This window comes from Colobus angolensis, unplaced genomic scaffold (genome assembly GCF_000951035.1).
Source record: "Colobus angolensis palliatus isolate OR3802 unplaced genomic scaffold, Cang.pa_1.0 Scaffold6, whole genome shotgun sequence".
Taxonomy (NCBI): Eukaryota; Metazoa; Chordata; class Mammalia; order Primates; family Cercopithecidae; genus Colobus; species Colobus angolensis.
In genome coordinates, this window is record NW_012119598.1 from 26,650,087 (window position 1) to 26,667,998 (window position 17,912).

Below are 17,912 nucleotides of genomic sequence, written 5' to 3' on the forward strand. Positions count from 1 at the left end.
CTAGTTTTTTGTATTTTTTTTAGTAGAGACGGGGTTTCACCGTGTTAGCCAGGATGGTCTTGATCTCCTGACCTTGTGATCCGCCCATCTCAGCCTCCCAAAGTGCTGGGATTACAGGCTTGAGCCACCGTGCCCGGCCTGCATTACTTACATCTATAAATCAATTTGGAAAAAATTACTGTTTTGCCTTGGTCCTTGTTCTAGACTCTGAACCCACCTTCTGCCTTAGACTCCTCCTGTATCTCTGATAAATCATGTCTGCATTGTGGAGACTGTTACCTTGCCTCTGATACCTCCCACCGATGTTGCAGAAATTAACTTTCTGAAACATTTCTGTTCAAAAGTTTTCTATGACTGCCTTGCATGCATGCAGTCATGCCTCCTAACTGTAGCTTTCAAGCCTCATTTCTAGGTGCTAAGTGTTCTGGTTATCTATTGCTATGTAATAAAGCCCCTCAAACTTAATGGCCACAGCAAGAACAGTCAGGAGTCACAATGAAACGTTCCTCATTCACGTGTTTGGTGCTTTATGCTGGCTGTCTGCTGCAAGGCAGCACTGCGTTCCGTGGATGAGCTTGCCACGAGAGAGAGCTGGGTAGGAGCTGTATTATTACCTCTTCTAATCTAGCCTTGACAGTCTTGTAGTTTGAAGGACATCTGTGTTGTCCTTAGTTTCTGGTAATTATGAACATAGCTCTTAAAAACAAATAATTGTCTACATTTTTATGTGAACATAAATTTTGATTTTCCTTGGGTAATTTCCTAGAAATGAGATTGCTGGATCAGATGTCAAATATCTGTTAAACCTAAATAATATGCTGTCAAACTGTTTTCTCCATTGAGTGTATCATTTTGCATCCTCATCGGCCACATTTGAGCGTTCCGGTTGCTCTGGGTCCTTATTAGCAATTGGTATTGTCAGGTTTTTTAAAAAACTTTTTTTCTCTTTTTTAAACCATGCATCTCTTTTTGGTTTTTCCTTAATGCATTTTTCTAATGGCTAATAACTGTGAGCATCCATTCATGTGCTTATTTGCTATACATGTATCTTATTTAGTGAAGTGTCTGTTTAGATCTTCTGCCCGTTTAAAAAAACTGAGGTGTTTGTTTTTTATTTTTGATAGTACTTTATACATTTTGGATGCAATTCTTTTTTTCGGAAATGGGATTTGTAAATATTTTCTGTCAGCATGTGGCTTATCTTTTTCTTCTTTTAACATCTTTTGTAGAGCAGAAGTTTTTAATTTTGAATAAAGTCCAGTTTATCAATTTTTTTATTATCATATTGTGCTTTTCGGAGCTCTAAAAACTCTTAGACTAAGCTATACCTGACTTTGTTGCCCATTTCTTCTGCTTAGAATATGTGTCTCATCCCACTCTGAGGGCTCAGTAACATCCTCTTTCTCAACTTGGTTGTCTTGATTAACACCCTTTTTATTTGCACACATAGTATTTTGTATTCCCCCTACCTCACTAGGGCTTGTTTCACTGTATTATAGCTGCTTTTTCCTGCCTGAGTCTCCTGCTAGGCTGTGCCAGGCCATCAGTCTTACAGGGCAGGGACCATTTTCTATGTTCATTTCTGCATCAGGCCCAGTGATTCATGCACGATGGCTGGCATTTGTTGAACATAAGAATGGATAGAATTGCTGGATATGCTCAGGTTCCCATGCCATTGTATATGCTATTCCTAATTTCTTAAAATACTCTGTCTCCCTGGCTGGTTGGTTTCCTTCTGATCTTTGAAGCCGGTGAACCATTCCCCATTTACTTCAGGCTGAATTACTTGCTGTCCTACTGTGCTCTTAGGGCTTTTTGTTTTTTAACATTTTCCCTATTCAGCACATCTCCTATTGTATTACAGATAGTTGAGGAGGAGTTTTTCTTTACCACTGGAGTGTGATAGAGGAATAAGAGCTACGCTTCTTTTTCATCTCTTAGCTCTCAGAGCATAATAACCCTGCCTAGTACTAAGGACTAAATAAATATCTACTGAATATAATATGTGATTGTCTCCTTCTAGTTGTTTTTTAACATAAAAAGCCTAGGCATTAACACAATTTAGAGAAACATGGTAGGCAAACCATGCCAGTATACTTAGTCTCCACCTTCCTCATGAATAATTTTTTCTAGAGCAAAATTTTGTTTATATCATCCATAGACAATTTAATTTTGTAAAATAGATTATGAATATGCATCATAGAACAATTTTAAAACATAATAATTTTGTTAGAAGAAATTAATATCACCTTTAATGCTAACACAGTATCCTTATGACATTTGGTTGTATTTCTTTCTTTTCTTAAGAAAAGTCTATATTTGTTAACATTTATATCTTTTTTATATGTAGATTTTATTAATCCCAATTGTTGATTATATCACACAAATGTACACTTTAGAATGCTGTATACCTTAAAAATTTAATATTGAACAATAAGCATTTTTAGTGTTAAGTATTGTCGTATGTAGAGATGATGCTGTTTTACCCACTGCCTTCATGATTCTGTGAAATGATGTGCCCTTCAATTCCTGAAAATGACTTCATCTATGACAAAAGCTGGTTATACTTCAAATCAGATCATGTGACAGAACAGACTACACAAAAAAGTGGTTCCCAAGTGTGGTCACTCCTGGACATTAAATCCACAAAAATGATGCGATGAGACTGCTTTGCCATAGTTCTGAACGTTGAAATATACATGAGAACTCTCAGCGTGGGCTTTGGGGACTCTGTAATAAGGTGGAATCACCGTTAGAGAAGCTACAACCTGTAATTAGGCAACAGGGAGAGATACAGGGACTTGTTCTGAGCCCAGAGAGCATGTCAGTGGAGGGGGACGAGGCGAGTGAAGACCGTAAAATAACTATTGAAAGCGTTGTTCTCCTTTTTAATCTAAAACTTAGAAAAAAAAATTAAACTTAGGCAAAGTTAGTAAAGAGGCTTGTCAGTAGAAAACCTGGCATGTGGAAACACATGACTCAGCCTGCCTATTTCTCTGGATTTTTTTTTTCTACTACCTGTGGGCACTCATCTCGTCTTTTTAAAGCATGTCTGTTGAAACTGCAGACATGTGGTGCTTCAGAGCCAGGGTTCTGACTGCAGTTCTGTCCCTTTGGCCTAGTTTCACTTTGTTTTCTGAGCATCTGTTCCTTCATCTGTAAGATGTAAACAACAGTAACTCTGGGGTTGTTTTGAGATTTAAACGAACTGGTCTATGTAGAGTGCCAAGCACAGGGCCGGCACCCAGAGCTATGAGATAATACTGATTCTCAGACCTCTTTCCACCTTCTGCCTTTCTTTTCTATTTCAGTAAAAATTTGAGTATCTACTACTTGTCCTGCACTGAGTATAAAACTGCTATTACCTCACTAAAGCTAAAAACCTAAGGTAGACAAAGGCTTGGTTTTCAAAGAACTTAATAATTGGGGGTGCTAAGGATGCTTAAAGCAACAAACTATAATATAAGATAGAATAAATGCTACAAAGGAAGATGGGGTTTGACCAGGGGAGGACTTAAGGAGGTGAGGATGTGTGACAATAGTGGCATTTAAGGACACACCAATTTTCATAACAGAGCAGTAAAAGATTATTCTGAATGTGAAATTGCACATCATATTGGATGAGTAAGGAGTTGTCAGTTTTTTGTCTTGAGCATGGGATGAGTTGTGGGAGCTTAGGCTGCAAAATTGGAATGGAGGCAGAACTGTCATGCAAATAGCTTCACTTTGTGGTCGAAGAGCTGATATGAAGTCTAAGACAAAAATGCACCTGGGTTATCATATGGATGTAATCACTACTAGGAACTAAAAAAAAAAAAAAGACCAAATGGTTGCAAAATGCTTGCTAAGCATTGGGCATCCATCCAGTGCCACTTACTGTCAGGGTAGGCAGTATCTTGCTTGCAATATGAACTCCTCTGACTAGAGAATACTATATGAGATAATTGATGGTTAAAGAATTTATGAAGGAGGCCAGGCACTGTGGCTTACACCTATAATCCCAGCACTTTGGGTGAGGGCCAAGGTGGGTGGATTGCTTTGAGCCCAAGAGTTTGAGACTAGCCTGAGGAACATGGGGAAACGCCATCTATGCAAAAATTAGCCAGGCGTGGGGGCGCGTGCCTGTAGTCCCAGCTACTTGAGAGGCTGAGGTGGGAGAATCACCTGAGTTTGGGAAGTCAAGGCTGCAATGAGCCATGATCCATGTCATTGCACTCCATCTTGGGTGACAAAGTGAGACCCTGTCTAAAAAAAAAAAAAGATTTTATGAAGGAGAGGTCTAAAGAAGTAAGACTTGTTATTGGTATGGACTTAGAGGTATGATTTCTCTCAGAGCAAGGATGTTCTTCCAGCAAATTCTGATACCAGCCTCTTTTCCTTTGGAAGTAGGAAACAGAGTCCCTAGAGACAATTTACATTAACTTTTGGGAACTTTGAAGATCAGTCTTTGAGAACTTAGTTGTTGTCTCATGGCCTACTAGATGTTGTGTTTGTGAATAATAGAAATTAACAGGTGAACTTGGATGTCATGGATTAAAAATTAAGTGTCAGTGTAGCTACTGTAGGAGCACTTTCATGTACTTTGTTTCTGCTTCCAGGGACTTAATACCTATCATAGCTGCTCTGGAATATAATCAGTGGTTCACAAAGCTGTCCTCTAAGGATCTAAAACTGGTAAGTAATCAAACATGCAGCAAATGTTGCTTGACTTTGCTGAATTTCAAAAACCCAATAATTTAAAAAAAAAAATCATTTTTTTTTTTTACTGTACTGGTAAACTGTATGCATTTTATTTCTTGAGATATTTTCCTTTAAATGATTTGCATAACATTTAGTAAAAGTTGTGATGTGAGATGCTTCCAAGTATTTCCTCATGTATTCAGCTGTTTCAGGCAATTTAAGAGGATGAACAAAAAGATACATTTAGTGTAGCCTTTAGTACAAACCATACAGTTGGCAAAAACTGTTAAAGTTACGTTTGCACAGCTGCAAATAGCAGATTTTATATTCCTGTCTTACACTCTGTGTCTACAAAGTTTCCCTTCCTAAGAATTTAGGAAAAGTTTAGCAGGTAGCGTTCCCCTGGTCGAGTAATGATAGTTAATGTTGATTTTCTAGATGGGTTTTTGGGTAGATTTATATGAAAGCAAAATTAAATTAAAGTGAAATCTGTTTTCATAAGGTATGAAGGAGAAAAATATTTGGTGTATTTTATTAGTGGAAATAAGATGCTGTGTTGGGGTTGTTGACAGTTCATATCAGTCATATGGACAGATGCTTATCCATAAATTAACTCTCTGGTGTTTGTTATGGAATAAGAAAGAATTTGTATGTTTTCCTGGAGACTCTCATGTTTAAGTCTTTAACTTTCAGAGGTCATAGGATCTGGGGGTTTAAGATTTTCATAGTGAATACATCAGACTTGTAGTAAGACGTGGATCTGTAGGACATGGAGGGTTGAGACTGGCTAGTGGGCAGGCGACTTGGTTCTCTGAATTTGCTTGGGGTAGGGGTGGCCTGAAACATTGTATGTTTGAAAATGGACTAAACTCATTTGGGGTCCCTTAAAAGCCACTATGGTAGAGGAAAATGCATAGACTTGGAATGAGAAACCTGGATTTCAGATTCTGATTTTTATTATAAGGCTGTGTTACCTCAGATAACTTACCTGACCTTCCAGGGCCTCAGCTTCCTGCATACCTATTATTGTGAGCTAGCTGGAACCATTTCTTACTCATCTCTATCCAGTGCTTATGAGAGTGTGTGGCTCATAGTAACTATTTAATAAAAATTGGTTTAATAAGTATATGTCTAATAAGTTATCAAAGAGATTGAGAAATGAACATATATGAGAGTATGAATTATGTGTACTATATAACTCAAACAAGAGTTGTGTCTGAGCAGTGATGTTGGAGTGAGGGTTGGCATGAGTTGGAGCCAGGTGAGCCCTCAGGGAGCAGACAGGTAGCCATGATGGGAGACCTAAGATGCCCCTTATTTGCTGCTTGCTGGGATGGGACCATTTCCAGGACTGAGCCAGCAAAGAGTACAGGTGGGAAAGGGGAGCCATTAGAGGAATGAGAAGGAGATTAGTCCAGGGGTTGTGGGATCAGAGAGAACAATGGTTTGCTACCATGTCAGTTTTTCTGGCTCATTCAAACATTTACATAAGCTTGTGAATTTCAAAATCGGGCCTCAAGAGGGTTTCAAGAAGGTTGTGGATATCTCACTTTTGGAGATTGTCCCAACCTGCAATTACAGGAAGGTGTCCAGGCAATTGCCGCTGCCATTCTGTCATTATTCCTCCCAGGTATCATCTCCTTTCAGCTGCCTTAGATGTTTAGGACATAAAATATGCACCTAATCATTTCAGTCCTGGCAAAACAAAGCATGTAAATGCTATTATGCTTTCTTGGGTGTCCCGGGATGGAAGGAAGTGGAGTGACAGGATGTGAGGACTGCTCATGCTGCTTTTCTATTAACTGAGATTTAAACACAAAAATACAGTTTGCATATATTTTTAATATTTGATATTTTAAAATGAAGTGATCTTTGTGGATATTACTCTATAGGTCTTCAAAAAGAATACTAAATTCTTGATGTTTTTTACCCAAAGTTAAAAAGAAATGATACTTTCCCTTTTGGTGGGTACTGAAGTGAGCAGTTAACATTGGGTTTATTCAAAGAAAAGGACAATATGAAGAGGCACGTCTTTGGATTTTTGTAAACATGAAGTGCGAGGGCAAAAATAAGTGGCTGCTTCTCAAGTTATATAAGCTCTCTGGGTTAAGATTGTTACTAGTCCAATAAAAGCCTCCTGTGCTAAGGTGCCACAAGAAAAATATGACTTTATGTTGATCTTATGAAGCAAATTAGCAATCAGTATTTCTAATTTGAGTCAAGGATTTTTTTAAAAAATGGTACTGAATATGCAATTAGGACCATGTTTTTGGCCAACATTCTTGACTCATTAAAAAAGCAGTAGAATTGGGGTCTTGCTCACCTTCTTCTGTTTTGCATCTCAGGCAAATTGGTGAGCATCATCGCATCTTTTTTTAGTCTTTAGGGAATGACATGGTGGGACGAGATAATGTATACGGTTTCTTTCAGTTCTAAAGTTCTAGTTTTAAAAAATTAATTTATTTTGCAATAGTTCATTTATTACTCTATAGTGATTCTAGTTTTTGTTGTTTACATTCATTTTTTAACTGAATGCAAGCTCCTGGAGAGCCACTGTATCCAGTTTTTAAAAAATTTCCTAAATTGATGCACGGAGTGCTGCACATGCTGTAGACATTTGGAAAATACTACTGGAATTATCACATTATACTTAGTAGCTAGGTTTTGAGTGTGTCTCCCTTTAAAAGTCTCATTTCCTTATATTCATCCCTGTAGAAAATGATGCTTTTAATGTACTTGGCACTCAATAAAAAGTAGTAGAATTAATTTAGTCATGAATGATTTGTTATACATCTCCCCTACTGGCATTTTAAAGAAAAGTTGGAGACACTTTCATACATTTTCCTTAATAAATTTATATTACAGTATTTATACCCCAATGGGCTGTAAATCTTCAAAGCATTATGGTAAATTACTTTTCTGGGTGCACTGCAAGGTAGCCCAGAAATGGTAATGATCCCAAGAATTATTTCTGGTAATTAGGATAATATCCGCAAAAACATTATCTAAGTAGTCACTTTTTATCATGACAGCACAGAATAAGACCATTTATTTCCCGTGTATGTACATTATGAGATAAAGAATTGCACTGATAAGGGGGTCACCATTTTGAATATCATCACTGTCAGCATAATGTAAATTGCAGGCATCAGGTCAATTGGAATTAATTTTTCTCTTTCCTCCTTAATCAGTGGGACACATTGGAAACCCAGGAATATTGTGAAGGTGGCATTATTGACAGAATGGAATCAAACAGCAAATAAGAATGATGAGAGCCTTACATGCTGTGGGACTTGGGGTGTTTCTAAGTTAGGTTTTCTTAAAAATACTTGGCTAGAGAACTTGTGCCACATTCAGACTGTGTTCCAATTATGATTAATCCAGTTGGGTATTTGTTATATGATAAGTCAAAGTACTGTAATATTTTTATGTGATATTTTAAGAAAAGAAAGTGCTTTGATATTGTATACTGTGGCACACAGAACATGCCTTCTTTCTCTCACTCTTTCTTTTTTAATATCATGAAGTATTTAGTACGCGCTAGGTTGCAAGGAGAATTTTAAAATCACTTTGTGTGTGTGTGTATGTGTGTGTGTGCATGTGTGAAACAGGGTCTCACTCTGTGGCCCAGGCTGGGATGCAGTGGTGCAATGACGGCTCACTGCAGCCTCGACATCCTGGGCTCAAGCGATCCTCCCACCTTAGCCTCCTGAGTAGCTGGGACTGCAGGCGCGTGCAGTCTGGGACCCCACCCCACTACTTTTTGTATATTTTGTAGACATGAAATTTCACCATGTTCCCAAGGCTGGTCTTGAACTCTTGAGCTCAAGTAATCTGCCTTCTTCAGTTTCCCAAAGTTCTGGGATTACAGACATGGGCCAAAATGACTTTTTAATGTATAAGTAATATTAAGGTCAAGAACCACTTTAAATTAGTTTTGGAATGAGGCAGGTTATAAATATAAAAACATTAATAAATATTTTGTAAAATATGCACAATTCTACCACCAGGGCACAACTCTTCATTTTTCATAGTCCCCTCAAAATGTTGTTATATATTACTCATTTTAATTGTTGTAATCTTGTTTAACATATAGGCATATGTCTATATGCCTAACATATAGGCATAATAGTTATATAACTACATAATGGTTGTTCTGAAAACATGTTTATTAACATGAGACAATTATTTATTAAAGTTTTTCCTATTATTATGTTGTTTCCCATTTTATCCTATTTATATTCCAGTAGGAACATCCTGATACCAGCTAGCATTCATCAAATACTTATTTAGCCTTCCTATTTAAGTTTATGACATCTTTAAACCTTAATTTTCTTATCTATGAAAATGGAATAATAATCTTTAATGGTTTTATAATGAAATACACATAGAGGACTTAACTCAGTGCCTGACACATGGTGAGAACTCAGCAAAGATATTTTCAACATCGTTATCATCATCACTAACACTTAGTCTTCAGTTCTCCATTTTGAACGTCACCTTCTTTGGGAAGTCCTCTTAGTTTTGTGAACCTGGATTAGGTGCACTTATATGTATGCATAGCACTACCAAAATGATCTTTTTATTATTTTATCATAATTGTATATTTTTATCTTATTTCATTCAGGTTGCTATAACAAAATATCATACATTAGGTAGCTTATAAACAACAGGTTTATTTCCCAGTTCTGGAGGCAGAGAAGTCCAAGATCAGGGCTCCAGTAGACTTGGTGTCTGGTGAGAGCACCCTTTCTTGTTCACAGGTGGTGCCTTTTAGCTGTGTCTTTACTAGGTGGAAAGGGGCAAGATGGCTCTCTGGGGCCTCTTCTACGAAAGCACTAATTCCTTCATGAAGGCCCCACCACCATGACCTAGTCAGTTCCCAAAGTCACCTAATTGCTAACGCTATCACAGTGGGGATTAGGTTTTTAACTATGAATTTTGGGAGGGGGGACACAAACTCTGACCATAGTATTCTTCTTGTCTGTTTCCCCTGCTGGATGGCACACTCTTGAAGGCAGGGACTTTCTCCTTTATAACATTGTGTTTCCAGGATCTTCATGACGATGGTGCATAGTAGTAGATGCTCATTCAAGGTTTGTTGAATGAGTGACGTTTTACTTAATTAAAACTTTGCATTGTGTAGATTTATAACAATAAAGTTTTTCTTCTTTAGAGTTATGGAGTAGTCAAAGAATGTTTTCTGTTACAGTCCACTGATGTCTGTGAACAGATCTTGAGGGTGGTGAGTAGGTCCAATCGACTGGAAGAATTGGTGTTGGAAAATGCTGGACTTAGAACGTGAGTCTTTTCCTGAATCTGTAAATATGTTGTTTTAAAACTCTGTGCCATTTGTTCTTCTAATCAATTCATAGTTTTTTTTTTTTTTTTTTTTCAATTGGGCCGATCACATATACAGCAATGTTTTTCCTTCTGGGGAAAAAAAATCCCTATAATTCCCATCATCATGAAGCCTAAGCATTTGGTAACATCTCTTGATATTGTGTCACTTGATATTTTTGAGAGTACATAGTGTCGTTTTTAAGAGCATGGATCCTAGAGCCAGATTTCTCATGGCTTTGCAGAAGTTGCTTAAGCTTTCTGTGCCTCATTCTCTTCACTCTTACAATGGGGATGATAATAATGCCTATTTTATACAATTAAAATTGCAAGGATAAATGAATTAATATATTTAAAGTACTTGGCAAAGTGCCTTTTATTCTGTAGATGGTATATGTAGGTTTTATTATCATTACTGGTGGTCATAGTGATAACGTATTTCATATGACTTTACTGCTTTGCTTTGATCAGTTTTAGTCATTTTTTTCTTTTTCAGGTTAATGCTTGTATAGTCTTTATCTAGTGGTGTAGTAGTCATTACCTAAGCCTACTGTGAAGAGCATAAGAGTTAGAATCTAGTAGAATAAAGATTTCACTGCTGCTAAATGAGGACGGTTGACAGTTTCATAATCATAGCACTTAGTACGTTATTTCAAGTTAAACATAACTAAAACAGTAGTTTTAATTTTTGCCAAAATGTAGCGCTAGCAATTGTAACCTTTAAACTTAATAATTAGTGTAATCAGTTTTGCATTCACAATTGCATGAAATGAGAAATAAGATATGGTAAATACTATAATTTTCATGAAAAGCAGGTTCGATCCAGGATTTTTTTTTTTCTTTTTTTAATTATGGAGGGGCCAGAGAGTACTATTAATAGCATACAACAGAGTGCCTTTAAAGGGGCAATTATATATTTTCTTTTCGCTTTTGGCCACAAAATGAACCATTTTCTGGCTGTGGCTTTACAAATTCTCTAATGAGGTATTAATGGGTATTAAGAAATATATGCTATATAGACTAATATTGTAAGGGAGGTTTCTCTATTTAGATTTCACTCTGTTCTAAGCTTTAAATGTTCTGTTTGAATGGTTTTACATATTACATTTTGCTACTTAATCTTATTGTTTTGTTTACATGCAGAGATTTTGCACAAAAACTGGCCAGTGCTTTAGCGCATAATCCCAACTCAGGACTCCACACAATTAACCTTGCTGGCAACCCACTGGAGGATAGAGGTACTGCGGGGTTCTCATTATCATTGATGCCAGAATTGTAAGAGGATTAGAGAATTTTAATTTAGCCATGCCTGAAGAGCTGTATCAAGCTAAGTTGTAATTATAAGTGCTGTTGATTGTCCTGTTGGCTTCCAGTTCTTTCCACCCTTTCATATAAATACTTATGTTAAAATTGTATGATCTGTTTAGCTTTTTTTGAAGTGAAACAAAAGGAAAGGAAGATATTATTTTAATGTATTTTATTAGTTATATAGTCCTGCATAACAAATTACCACATGCTTGGTAGCTTAAAATGATACCATTTTATTATCTCATAGTGTCTTGGCTCAGGAGTCTGGGTCTGGGTTAGCTGGGTTCTGTGCTCTGGGTCTCTCAAGACAAAGTAAGTTGTCAGCAGGGGTTGTGCTCTCATCTGTGACCTGGAGTCCTCCTTAAGTTCACTGGTTGTTGGTGGAATTAATTTCCTTGGAGCTATAGGCTCGAGGTCCCCAGTTTCTTGCTAGCTGCCAGTGGGTACCACTCCCAGCTCCTAGAGGCTGTGCTCCTAGAAGGGTTCTTGTCATGTGACCCCCTTATCTCACAACATAGCAGTTTGCTTTGTGTGTGAGGCTAGCTGGAGCACATCTCTCTGATGCTTTAGTTTCTTTTAAACAGTTCACCTGACTGGATCAGACCCACCCATGACAGTTTCCCCGTTTTTCATGAACTCAAAGTCAAGTGATTAGTAACCTAATCGTGGTAGGGATGTCTCATTACTGTTGACCCTTGAACAACTCAAGAGTGAGAGTCACTGACCATAAGCCATCAAAAATGCACATGTAATTTTTGACTCCCTCAAAACTTAACTGTTAATAGCACTGTTGACTGGAAGCCTTGCCAATAAAAAGTTGACTAACGTGTAATTTGTGTGTTATATGTATTATATAGTATTCTTTAAGCTGAATAAAATAAAATGTTATTAATAAAATCATAAGAAAGAAAACATATTTCCTATTTGTTAAGCAGAAGTAGATCATCATAAAGGTCTTTATCTTGGTTATCTTCACATTGACTAGGCTGAGGAGAAGGAGGAAGAAAAGGAAGCCTTAATCTTGCTGTGTCTGCAGTGGCAGAGGTGGAGAAAAATCCACACAGAAGTGAACCAGTGCAGTTCAAACTCATGTTGTTCAAGAGTGAACAGTGTATTTACTGCTCCCCATCCCCATATTCAAGGAAATTGCACAGGGCGTATACACCAGGGGGTGAGAATCTTGGAGACTACCTTAGATTTCTCTTTACCACTATTATATTTTAATATTTAACAAGATTTGAGTGTGAGAATAGGGAAAGGATGAAGGACTAGAGTTCACGAAGAGTCAGAATGTTTTATTAAAAGTGGATGTGTAGAGAGAGGAGTCAGTAGGTTTAGAAAGGGAAACTCGAGAATTTGAATTCTTAGCGGAACACTGATGGACAAGGTTTAAGAAGGAATTGGTTTATCTCTAGTGGGACTATTTTGTTTTCATTTTCTGTTGCAGATGTTTTCCAGGTTTGTTGAATACGGCCTTTCACCTTTCAATGTTATATTTGAAGAGTATTAATTATTAAACTGAGCTGAAGATACTGATATAGATGTTCAGTTTTTCTTTTTGTCCTTAATACGGTCATTGTTTGGTGCTGACAAAGATACCTAGGTTATATTCAAGCAAAAATCTCCAGGGTAACTTGTCATCATCTAAAGTAGTGAATCTACAGGAAGGTTGAGACTGAATTAGAAAACTAGATCACGCCAAAAGTACCCTCATAGAATAAACCAAAGCTGAAATTAATGGTTGCGTAGTACTGGAATAGGAGTTTTTCTAGGGTATACTCAATTCTTAGGAAAAACAAATGTTTCTCTATTAGATACTACAGAGAGGTGAATGTGACAAAGTAGAAATCATGGTGATCACCATTTTATAGACGGGAGGGCTATTTTTGGTTTTGTTTTTAAGATGGGAGGGACTCAGTCATATTTATCAACAGACAGGAAAAAATCTGTAGAGGGAGGTAGTTGTTTGAGGAAGGTTCTTAAGCAAATGAAATCCAGAGTTCAGATGGATCAGGATGGGGACACTTCTCAGTGTTTAGAGAAATGCAAATTAAAACCACAGTGAGGTACCATTTCAAAAGCAGTAGTGTGGCAATAATCAAAATAAGTCTTAAAAAGGATATGAGGAGATGGAAACTCCTGCGTTGCTGGTGGGAGTGTAAAATGGTGCAGCCACATGCAAAACACGCTAGACAGTTTCTTAAAAAGTTAAACTCAAACCTGCCATATAACCCAGCAGTTCTACTCCTAGGTGTATCACCCAAGTGAAAGGAGACTTATGTCCACACAGAGACTTGTGAATGAATGTTTGTAGCAGTATTAGTTATAATAGCCAAAAAGTAGAAACATCCCAAATGTTCGTCACTGGAGAGTGGTTACATAAGATGTGGTGTATATAATATGTGCATTGGAATACTACTCAAAAGAGAATGAAATTCTGACACATGCCATATCATGGATGAACCTCAAAAACACTGTTAAGTGAAAGAAGCCAGACCTAAAATACCACACATTGGGGAGATGGAAGAGGAAGAATGAATTTGAGGCCCTTTGTTTTCTGTCCCGTTGTCCACTTCATGTTCTCTGAGGTGCAGCCACATTGGACAACTTATCACCGCAGGTGCAGTTTCCTTTGTCTTGCCCTCACTTTGGAGCTCCCATGTAAACTTCCATAATAGCACTTACTTCATTCTGCTCACATGAGAACTAGAGGTGGACATTTCTTCCCCCATGCTTCAGCACCTTGCTTCCTCTCATCCCCAGTTTCTGGGTTTTCTGTCTCCCCTTCCTTGTTTCCTAAGATGCAAAGCATCTAGTGTAAGACTTGGTCCACAAGCAACAGATATTTTCTTTAAATTGAATTTGATTTATTTGATTGTATTCAATCTTAATTCTCTTGTATAGGTTATTTTATTTGCACTTGAAAACTATGGTGAAGTTTGAGAGATTTCTTTTGTATAGAGTCAGACCATGTGTTCAAAGATGATGTTTGCCTCCTTTTTCCCTCTGTTTTCCTATTTCTGAGACCTGTGTCTTTTTATCTAGCTGCAGCCCATTCACCAGTGCTGTCATCATGAATCATTCCAAGGATAGCCTTGAATATTCCTGCCAAGTCTGTAGTGTGGTTTCTGCTCACATACCCTCAAATTTTGACATCCTGAAAATATTTTCGCAGACCAAGACTTTTCTCATTTCTGCCCCTTCTAAATTCATTCATTGCTGTATTTGCCAGTGCTCACAGACAACTGCCAACATTCATATCTCCCACCTTTCTTTACTCTTCAGGATGAGCCTCCTGAACACAAATTCTTTATTCTTTTCATTCAGGCTAACTACCTGAAGGATTGGTAACTTTTCTGCTCATGGATGGAAATTCCACAAGAAATCTAATTGAGTATAAAATGTTTATTGAAATTTCAATCTAGAGAAAACTTTTAGTAATTTTTATTCCCAAGCTTTTCAGTGATGGTATTTTGTGTCTGAAAGTAATAAAAAGGGTGAAGGAGGAGTCTGTAATTAAGTTATACAGGATATAAAAAAGACTAAGCCAGGACTATTATTTGTAAGGAAGCTCAAAGAAATACAAGGGGCTGGGTATGGTGGCTCATGCTTGTAATCCCAGCACTTGGGGAGGCTGAGGCGAAGGGATCATGAGGTCAGAAGATTGAGACCATCCTGGTCAATGTGGTGAAACCCCATCTCTACTAAAAATACAAAAATTAGCTGGGTGTGGTGGTGTGTGCCTGTAATCCCAGCTACCTGAGAGACTGAGGCAGGAGAATCACTTGAATCAGGGAGTCGGAGGTTGCAGTGAGCTGAGATTGTGCCACTGCACTCCAGCCTGGCGACAGAGAGAGATTCTGTCTCAAAAAAGAAAAAAAAAAAAAGATAAGGTCTTAACAGTTAAGTGGCCAAGAATTCTGAGGAATTTATACAGCAAATGGAATGTGGTTTTGTACCTAAACCTTCCACTCAGGAACTTATTTGGAAACTCTCAAAGATTTGTATGATATGAATGTTGATGCAGCAAAACTGTTATTTTCACATCTATGTATAGGGGACCAGGCCTGCAGTCTTCTGATTGCTGAGGGGGTTGTGGTAAAGAAGGTTCGAGTATGACTTAGTAAGCAGAGGTATAATGTGTATGAGTAATCCTTCAAATGCTAGATGCCCTACTGCTCTCCTTCTGCAAGAACCACACAAGATGGTAAACAGACCACACACATACACAAGCTGTTCTTACCCTTGTTGCCAGGCCATGTCTGTTCACCAGCTTGCTCTTGGTCTTCATCTAACACAGTGTTTTTTCAGACTGTGGGTCAAGACCCATTAGCTGGCCATGAAATCAATTTAATAGTTCATGGCAAGCATTTTTTTTTTTTTTTAAAAAGCAGTGGAATAGAAGAGAAATGTCAGAGTTCATTGTTTAGGGGAAACTTTGGTTTTAGTTTTCTAATACTAATATATGTACATTTATGCTTTACTTCTCTAAGCATTACAAATTCTGTGTTCTGTTTTTCCTAGTTATCTGTCCCAATTACCTTAGTTCTTATGATTTTAGCCTTTTCAAAAATGTCTGTCCTCTTCTCCTCACTTTTTTTGCCCAGGCTGGAGTATGATGGTGCAATAATGGCTCACTGCAACCTCGATTTCCTGGGCTCAAGCCATCCTCCCCACTCAGCCTCCCAAGTAGCTGGGATTGCAGGTGTGCACTGCCACACCTGGCTAATTTTTAAATGTTTTTTGTAGTGATGTGGTCTCACTATGTTGCCCAGGCTCCTCCACTCACTTTATTACAAATTCGATTATTTCATTTAGACACCATTTAGAATCCTAGCTCTAGTGTTTTTTGTTGACCTGAAGTATGCTCATATTTTTTCCCAGCTATTTGGTGGTGGCTCTGATTTGATCTTCTAAATAAGACAAGAGACTTATAGATTCTAGGATTGCTGCTTATTTTTCTTGGTGTTTTAGATCTTTCATGTCTCAGTGTATATCAGTGAGTCCCAGAGTCGAAACACATGGGTTTAATTCCGAGCTTCACAGCTTTCTAGCTAAGTGTTCTTGGACAAGTTACCTACCTTCTCTATACCTCAGCTTCCTTATATTAAAAATATAATAATAGTACCTACCAAATAAGAATGTTCTAAGGATTAAATGAGATAATTGATATTTTCATGGTTAAACAGGTAAAGCAATATTTTAAAAATGGCATAGATTGGCTGGGCACGGTGGCTCACGCCTGTAATCCTAGCACTTTGGGAGGCCAAGGTTGGCGGATCGCGAGGTCAGGAGATCGAGACCATCCTGGCTAACATGGTGAAACCCCATCTCTACTAAATATACAAAAAATTAGCTGGGTGTGGTGGCACGCACCTGTAGTCTCAGCTACTGGGGAGGCTGAGGCAGGAGAATCCCTTGAACCCTGGAGGAGGAGGAGGTTGCAGTGAGCCGAGATCACGCCTCTGCACTCCAGCCTGGGCGACAGAGGGAGCCTCCATCTTGAGGGAAAAAAAAAGAAAAAGGCATAGATTTAGATTTTAGGGCATTTAAAGTTAGAAGTGTTGACTCAATTTTTTCCAGTATCCCTATATTCTTATATTCTTGGTTCCAAGTCTTTTCCTCTCAGCCTTATTTTTGAAATGGAAGTACTTCATTGTATTTTGCTTTTTCACTTACTTTTCTTAGCGTTTCTGAACTCTCCAGGAAAGCTATAGGAATGGGTGGAACTGTAAAAATTTTTACTCACCTATGCTCTGACATCTACAATGTTCTAATCTGTATGCTTTCTAACAGAGAAGAGGCCTTTTGTTTCTCCCAGAAGCCACTACCAAGATCAAGAGACAGAATGTTCCCAGTGTTCTCCAGACTTACCTTGTGGTTTGCCCCAGTGATCACCAGCCCTGTCCTCTACCACTTGGAAAAGATAACTACTATTCTGACTTCTCTCATGGTGGATGAGCTTTGCCTGTTCTTTGCCTATGTACTCCTTTGTGTTTGGCTTCTTTTGCTTCTCTTTATGGAGAGATTTTTTAATAATAGATTTGTTTCCTTGAATAGATAGCGAACTATTGAAATTATTTACTTCTTCTTACATTAGTTTTGGTCTATCATGTTTTTCATAAGGGATTTGTTCCTTTCTATTAAAATAATAGTTTTTTGACTTACAGATTTGTTTATACCCTCGAGTTATAATTCAATGCCTGTAAGATCTTTACATTCTTTTTTGATTTGATTTTGATAATTTGATCTCTCTTTCTCATTTATTTATTTTACCAGTCTTGCTGGAGTTTATTAATTTTGTTAGTATTTTTAAAGAACCAACTTTGTTAAATTTACTTATTTTTACGGCTGCTATCTATTTAATTGGATTCTTCCCTTTTTCTTATGTTTTTCCTTCCTTCTGTTTACAGAGGTGGATGAGGATTAATTGGCTATTTTTTGAGATGGATGATTAGATAATTACTTTCCAGTTTTTTTTTTTTTTAAGACACGGAGTCTGGCTCTGTCGCCTGGGCTGGAGTGCAGTGGCCGGATCTCAGCTCACTGCAAGCTCCGCCTCCTGGGTTCACGCCATTCTCCTG

General features: G+C 37.7%; 1 protein-coding gene across 2 annotated transcripts in view; it reads left to right on the top strand.

The window, feature by feature from the left end:
• LRRC16A (leucine rich repeat containing 16A) overlaps nucleotides 1–17,912 on the top strand; it is a 346,863-nt gene that overhangs the window by 185,574 nt on the left and 143,377 nt on the right. For both annotated transcript variants that reach the window (XM_011962810.1, XM_011962811.1), the window contains exons 9-11: nucleotides 4,599–4,674; nucleotides 9,893–9,981; nucleotides 11,164–11,258. In XM_011962810.1, coding sequence (XP_011818200.1) covers nucleotides 4,599–4,674; nucleotides 9,893–9,981; nucleotides 11,164–11,258 — 260 coding nt within the window. The remainder of the gene's footprint in view (nucleotides 1–4,598; nucleotides 4,675–9,892; nucleotides 9,982–11,163; nucleotides 11,259–17,912) is intronic.